Source organism: Rhipicephalus sanguineus, chromosome 1, assembly GCF_013339695.2.
Source record: "Rhipicephalus sanguineus isolate Rsan-2018 chromosome 1, BIME_Rsan_1.4, whole genome shotgun sequence".
Classification (NCBI taxonomy): domain Eukaryota; kingdom Metazoa; phylum Arthropoda; class Arachnida; order Ixodida; family Ixodidae; genus Rhipicephalus; species Rhipicephalus sanguineus.
Window position 1 is genome coordinate 253,587,150 of NC_051176.1, and position 7,795 is coordinate 253,594,944.

Genomic DNA, 7,795 nt, shown 5'->3' on the forward strand with positions numbered 1-7,795 from the left:
GCTTGTGTGGATGCATTGATGAGTAGGCTGCTGGCTTAGCAAACTTTTGCTTCGAGAACACAGCTCTGTGCCAATGTGTGTGCGTGAGAGAGAGAGAGTAGCAGCACGGTTATTAGCACGTGTGTATGGGGCAGCATTCTTTTTACGCATTTTATCTGTTGAGTTTTTTTTTTTTTTTGTTCAACAAGAGAAATTTCGTTCTTTTTTAAAATCATGCGAGCAGTGAAACTTTTTTTAATGATGCAGGTAGTAAAATTATGTTGGTCTGTATCAATATCCTTTTCGTACTTTGTAGTCTTGGTATAACGGTGCCTCAAAACATGTTAATGTCACAAGAGCATTCTAATATTGTCCGTTCAGTGAATGCAGTCATCTTGTTTATTCTTTAGTAAGGGCAAAAGAAAATCTGAAGCATATTTTCCTAATAACTGTTCGCTAGTGCAAAACATTTTATATAGCGAGGCAGAGTCATAGTATGTAGTGCACGTGTAATATTTTCTTATTACTGTAAGAGAAGCTAGTGAACTTTAGCAAACAGTTGGCAACTAGTCAGCTTTAGCAGTGGTGGTATATATCTCAGTTTCGTACATTTCAAAGTTTGTATCCTGGGGCCTCTCACTGCTTGCTGAAGTTTCAAATGACTTTTTAATGGAGGTTTCCTTCTTTTCAAACTTAAATAATATTCTAGAATATATTTTGTGGTGAATGTAATTTCACATGATAGTTTGTCCTAATTCACATAAGAGGCTTTATTCCCACTTTTAGCTTGGAAAGTTTTTTTTTCTTTCAATGCTGAATGAAAAAGTGTAAAAAAAAGACCCCCGCTTTACTTCCTATATAAAATGCTTCACATTAAAGAGAAGGCTGGCTTTTGCATGTTTTCTACAGTAGCTGGCCTCCTTCTAAATGTGTGTTTCATATTAGCCACATCAGCCAGTGTGACTGCAAGTGCGACATTGTGACAAAGTTGCAGGTTCACTTCCTGGCTGTAGCGGCTGCAAAGTAAAGAAGGATGTAATGCGAAAATGACTGTGTAGTGAAATTTCAGCACACATTCGCAAACACCATGTTGCTTGAACTAAACCAGGATATGTATTCTGTAAGAGTCTACTGGGTGGAATGCCCGTTAAAGCATACACTACCACAATGATTCTGCAAAAATCAAGAGGTGGCTGTGACAATTGGCTCTGATCCAATGGCCCTCGAGCTCTGTCCAATCTGTGCGTGCTGAAATTGACAGCCTTCAGTAGAATATTACAGAATACACTGCAATGCTCTTCTTTTTTTTGCAGATCCTCTCATACACAGACGTAGTCTTAGTACTTCAAAAAAACTTGTAATTGTGTTCTGGTTGGTTTGCATGTTTCAAGTTGGTCATCTTGTGTATCGTGGTGTTGGACAAAAATTATGAATAGTACAAGCATTATCTGTCTGCTAGGAATTTACTGTGCTCGTAGGAAAATTGGAAGCCTAGACATCAGAGTAGCACAACCAGCTCACACACAAGGCAGCACTAATAACAAATAGGAGGATATAGTCAGGTAAATTCCAAAAACAGCCTCATCATAAGACATTTGACGCATTTTTGACACACTGAATGAAATGGCAAATGTTTCACCGTGTGACCCCTTGTTCACTTGTGTTGGCCACATTGTGGAAAGCTAAATGTGCCTGGCTTTTTTTCTTTTGCAGCTGCACCCCGGCTGCGCAGCCCTCTGGGTCTCCTGGAGCTGGGCCGGGAAGGTGGAGCCAGCAAGCGACCTCATTCCATCATCTCTGTGAGCTCTTCGTCCTCATCCTCGTCAAGCCAAGGCTCTCTCCACTGTGCCCTCAACCTGGGTTTTGAGGCTGGAGATAGCCCTCGACCTCTACAGCGATCATTGACCCATCAGTCTCACTGCTCGACAGGTAAGACATCATCGTAGTTGGCCATTGTTGTCAGGCTGGGGAAGGTGGCGTATCGCAGTCGCGTCTGGATGAATCCCACTCGACTATGCCAGGCAAGCAAGCGCATCCGATCAGTAGTCTAATGAAATTATTTTTTTTTTTAAATTAGACCATCTTTCGCTAAAGGGGACCATGAGGTGATGCGAAGCCGGAGCACTTGCACGATCGCGTTCTGTTGGCATTCGTTGGGCATGCTATACCGACCTCGGGCATGCTACCGACCTCGCGTCGTGAAACGCGAAGAGGAACACTATGCGCGTCGTGTCTTCCCTTTAGCCTGGCCATTAATTCTCACAGGGCGAGCGGCGAACGCGGTCCACAGGCGCGCGAGAGGGAGGCAGCGTAGGAGAGGAGAGAGCGGGCGAGGGGACGCACATGCGCTGGCGCTCATCGCAGCGCAGCGCAGGAGAGCTGTCGAGCCCGCATTTCAGAGGAGTCAACTGAAGCAAGAGCTGGACAACGCGTGCAGCGTTCTACCGGCTTGAAGGAGAGGAGACTAGAGAAGGAGAGTAGCGCATGCGCCGCGAGAGCAGAAGCGAGAACGCAGGAGAAGCGGAAGCAGCTGCTGGGAGAGAAGTGGAGAGAGTAACGCGCAGGTGTTGGAGAGAGGGAAGGAGGAGAGTTGCACTGCGCATGTGTAGTGTGAGTGCGGACTAGCACGCCGCGGGACATACCCCCGAGCAAGAGATACTTCGCATCTAAAATTGTTTAGCTATCAAAGCATATTCTGTGTATGGCCAATTATGCTGGAGGAGATTGCAGTGACGTGACAGCTAGCTGATTATTGAAGCAGTCGAACTAGATTACATTGAACCACAGATATAGAGAGGAGAAAAGAAAACTGTTATTTCAAATGTCTTTTTAGTAGCCAAATCTCACTTGAACAAAAATTCTAGTTGGCTGTAATTATCTAATAACAGTGCATAAACTGATGAACGTAACAGCAGTGCTGTGTTACATGTCTCTCGCGTTAGGTGCTTTTATTAAAAATGGAATTTCATTAATTACATGCTATATAAATCTCTTGTGTACTATATTGTTTCAAGCAGGCTTGGTTGTAATGTCGTCAGAGAAATAGTTGGGGAATACATGTTGATATCTATGCACAACTTAGAGAAACTATAGTAGGGTGGCTGATTGGGCTAGTTTGTGATGCATAATTTGAGGTGTACGATGCAAAGGTGGAATATGTGTGTAGAAAAGAAAGGGACAAGTGCAACACTTGGCTATGTCACTTCGCTTGTCCTTAGGCTCTTGTTTGTCTGTGCTCAATCTTCTTGGTAAGGTCTATAACAGCAATTCTATTGTTTTCTAATTCTAAGTTCCTTTTCTGCAAGGTTGACAAACAAAAAAGTTCACCAGTACGAATGGCACACACATTGCTTGTCATTTTCTTAATGCTCATTAATGCTTATAACTTGGGGACCTTGAAGTTCACAGCAGTTCAGCTGCTGTTTGACTCTGTAGGTAAAGTCTGACAGGACTATTTCATGTGTACAGTTTACTTGGATGTTCAGGTGATCAAATTGATGAAGGTTTGATGAAGTGTATCAACATGCTTATGTGAGGTGTCCAAAGGAGCATCTTTTGCTGAACTGGCAAAAATATAGTGGTTGAAGTGTACTTTTGCTCTTACTTTTCAGAGAGTGGTTTCTGCACAGATGCCAGCACCGCTGGGGACTGCAGCGCAGACGCATCATTGCTGATGATGCGAAGGCACCGTAAAGCAGAACGCAGCGACTCGCTGCTGTCCAACGATTCTCTTGCTACGCATTCAGAAGAAGGATCCCACTGTGGAGAAGAGGTCGCCTCCTCACTGCACACACAGGGCTTTTCACTGCATGAGTAAGAAATGATTATTACCCTTGTTTTGCATCGTTTAGTTTACCATTTAGTTCATTGTTCTACAGTTGAACCTATATTTAACAAAACTAAGCAAAGGGGAGTGTAGGGTGTATGTGCATAAGCCATTGTTTCAGCGCTGCCGCGTCTGCATGTGGGCTTCGTTATTGATGGTGCCGCATGTTATCTTTAGTCTGGAAGGGAATCCCTCTTGACAGATGACGTCGCATCAGTTCCGAGTGCTCGCGGAACCTTAAAACACGCATTACACAAACCCAATTTGAGAACGCCTACCCTAGATGCATCTTCTGCCATGGCTGCATCAAGCAACCATCATGTTCTATCTATAATATGCTTCACGTGAATAGAAATTATATCTTGTGGTGCCTGCACGGTCACAGTGTATGGTCTAGTCAGCAGTCATTCGGAATTGTGGCTATTTGTGCCTGCTGGTTTGGCATCAGTAACAAGTTGTAGCGCAAATAACACGGCGTCTGTGTTAGTGGCACTACAATTTGTTACTGAGCGTTCATTACTTGAGCGTTTACACTTGCTGCCATGCATGCTTCATGCATTCTACGATGAAATGGCACGCCAATAATAGCTAATGGTGTAGCATTAGCCATGCTATGTTTTCCAATGACAATGTCCTGTGCACGTAGGCAATTGCAAATGGGAAGGTCTGCTTTGCAACAAGCCTTCTTTTAAAGAAACATTCGCAAGAAGGAATTGATTCTTGGAATTTGTGGTGTGCCTGCGGCTCTTAGCGTTGCCGCATTTGGCATTGTTTATCGTGACGGCGTTCTGAACTCAATGCGCAAGTTTACTTGAAATCGCTAAAAATTATCGGAAGTAATTTAGGGGTGCTTTAAGGAGGCAATCTTGCTTCTCTTCTAAACAGTTCTGAATGCATAGAAAGAGTCTTTATGTGCACTTAGACATGATGGAAAAAAATATAACTGCTTATATATATTAGAACGTGCACCAACTGAAATTAATGCCTTCACTTGCTCTCCAGCAGCAGTATTGACCTCAGATGCTGTTGGTGATGCCTGTGTTGGCATATTGATATTGAGGGAGCTTTTGGTTGCAAGAAACTGCACGTGAGAAAGCTGATAATGTGGTCCGTGGTACAGTTGGGGAGAACCATTAGGGTGACGAATGTAAGGATATGACAGCGCTTTGTTGTAGGGACTTTCTAGACCTACTTGTGCCAGGACATTGCATTACGTCGATAAATATGGCTACACTTACTATGCTGTTCTATACAGTTGTGAATGTCCAAATTGGTCTGCCATGTCATGTCAGCCAGCGCATGTTTCCCAACTCAAACTCATAACAGTAGTAGCTTTGTTTATTATTGTTGTTGTTGATGTAGTAGATATGAAGAACATCTACTAAGGCTGGAGTTAAAGCACCATTTATTGCATACAACTTGCTGCCCTCATTAAATTTCTGAGACTTATTTCAAGGAAATGATGCCTCTATCTCACCTTTTTTTAATAGGCAAGATTTAGTTTCCACTGGTTTATAAGCAGAAATTTACCGTGCCTGTGTATAAATAAGTATTAATATTGTTAAAATTGTCCGAAAACTATCATAATTTTATAAGATTATTGTTCAGTGTAGCAGTTGGGATGTGTCTTCACTTTCAACTCTCTTTATTGCTTTTTGTGACGGGAAAGGGTAGCCAAAAGGCTCCAAAAATGTTCTGTATCTTGAACATAACTTGGAACCTGCTAACAGTTATTTCGTGTTTTATGTGCCGAGGGTCAACAATCTTCTGGAATTAAAAGAAAATTTATTGGAATGTATGTCATACCGTAACTTATTCCGTTTCGCTTTTTCTTACAGCACCTGACTTCAGCTGCAACAGCGACAAGAGGAGAAGTTTTAAAAATGCTGAATTGCAAACCACACGATGATGCTTGTGTCTTTATTATGTTATTTTTTGTCAAGTAACTTATTTCAACTGTAAAATGGGGCAAGCAGTCGTGTGAAAAATCAAAAGAAAGAACGAAATATGGTGGAGTAGAGCACCACTGTAACAACCAGCAAACCTCAGGGTCCTTCTTGTCTTGTATTACTACTACCATTATTCGTGTTGAGTATTTTTTTTATTGCTTTGTGAGGGTTCATGTTTTTTTTTTCTCCTTAGTCCACTTTCGTGCTGCCACGTCACCTGAACAGGAAGACATGAGCTTAACATTGTACAATGTGCCATAGGAGTTGTGAAACTGGGTCTTCCTCCTCCTTAGCCCTCACACTCTGTAAAATTTACCTGAGATGTCACAAAAGCCCCCCTGACAAGAGCAGGTGCAAAATTTTTCAGTTGTGTGCCGCGCTGTGAATTCTTACTTGGAGATGGGGTTAGTGGGCGGTGCTGGCCAACGCTTGATGCCGGTGTGTGCTCTCTGGATTTGGCAGTCCTTCCAACAAGCTGTCCACTATGGGAGTTGTCTTAAAAGATTGCGCCAGCGCTATCAACTGGGTGACCTGAGTGTGGAAGTGAACGAGACGTCTCTTCTTCCCCTTTATTTCTTCTCTTTTGGTTTCACTTTGCTGTCTTTTTTAAAAGAACTAGTTGGCACCATTCTCTTCATCTGCATTTCATGGCGACATTGTCAGCGGTTTTCCTGGTGTTTGCATAAGTATGCCTATATTCAAGACTGCCAGAAAAGGAAAGAAAAAAAAAATGCTATGGAACAAATTGAATTGGGCATGTTTGTTTTCTCAGTTCTGTTCAATGCTCAGTTGTTTTTGGAAGTTGCCCTCTCCCTGTGTATTCCTTTCTTTCCCTTGCCTAGTGCTCTTTATGGAGGCACCTACCTGTGTGTGTGTAACGTGTGCATGTGTGTGCATGTAAGCAGAGTGTGCAACAAGTAACATGCTGTTGCATTCAAGTGTGAATGTACTAGTGTGGTTACAACGATACCTCTTATATTCCTATTATTTTTATTATTGTGGTTGCTTAGTTATGCCTGATATTATTACAGCTGTCATGTTATTTAATTGCATAGAGGAGCAGTGCAGTTAGTTGGGAGTGTGCTAATCTTGTGAGATATCCTTAGAATGTTCCACTGTTTCAGATCTATCAAGTGATAAGCATGCTGAGAATTGTAAAATAGGGGATACTTCTAGCAGTAGAAAAAAACACTTATATTAGGAGCAGGCTGCAAAACTGCTGCTTCAAGCATTTGCTCTTCTCTGACTTGTACATAATTTGATTGTAAATGTCACAAATTCCAAAATTTTCTTAATTGTTTCTTCTGGTCACTTATTCACTTGTGCCATTTTTGATTTAACTCTGTTATGAACCTTACTGGACCTGTGTTGTGATGCCGTGTTTTCTTTTGTAAATCTTAACACAGTTGTTCTGTGTACCTATTTCCGGTTTGTATAAAATAAATGTTTTGCCTAATACTTAGCGCGTCGTGTTGCCGTGTGTCATTTTGTCAAAAGGTTGTTGGTAATGATACTGCAAATGTACTCAACTGGCTTTGGGAACAATGCAGAGAGATGCACTCAATGGATCTTGGAGCTGCTGCCGTTTTTGCAGAATTAAAATGGACAGGTACAACTGAATGTACCTGTCTAACAAGCGATAAAGAAGCCCTTACAAAGTGTACAAAAACGCCAAATACAATGCTGTCGGCTGATGTTCTTACCACATTTGCCTACTGGTGCTACGACATTGTGCTGCTGAGCTTGTGCTCATGGGTTCAATGTCCTGTGGTGTCGCCATTTAGCTGGAGGCAAAACTATTAAAACACTAGTGCTCATACATTTGCTGAAGAACCTTAGGTGGTGAAAAATAGTCTGGAGTCCTCCACTTTGACGTGCTTCAGAAAGGAAAATTGCTATTTTGGCAGCTAAAACATGGAACATACTTTAATTTTATCTATTGCCGAAGCTATGTTGCTTACATTATGCAACACATACAATGAAAATGCTGCCTGTGTTGTATTGCAGCTGTGGGCAGGCTCTTCTGTTCTACAATTTCGAT

The 7,795-nt window shown here is 42.1% G+C and overlaps 1 protein-coding gene across 3 annotated transcripts in view; it reads left to right on the top strand.

Moving 5' to 3' along the window:
* Positions 1 to 7,204, top strand: part of LOC119377905 (puratrophin-1) — a 449,908-nt gene extending 442,704 nt beyond the window's left edge. For all 3 annotated transcript variants that reach the window (XM_049411366.1, XM_037647199.2, XM_037647211.2), the window contains 3 exons: positions 1,693 to 1,908; positions 3,591 to 3,792; positions 5,644 to 7,204. In XM_049411366.1, the coding sequence (XP_049267323.1) occupies positions 1,693 to 1,908; positions 3,591 to 3,792; positions 5,644 to 5,650 (425 nt within the window). In that variant the 3' untranslated portion in view covers positions 5,651 to 7,204. The remainder of the gene's footprint in view (positions 1 to 1,692; positions 1,909 to 3,590; positions 3,793 to 5,643) is intronic.
* Positions 7,205 to 7,795: the final 591 nt, after the last annotated feature.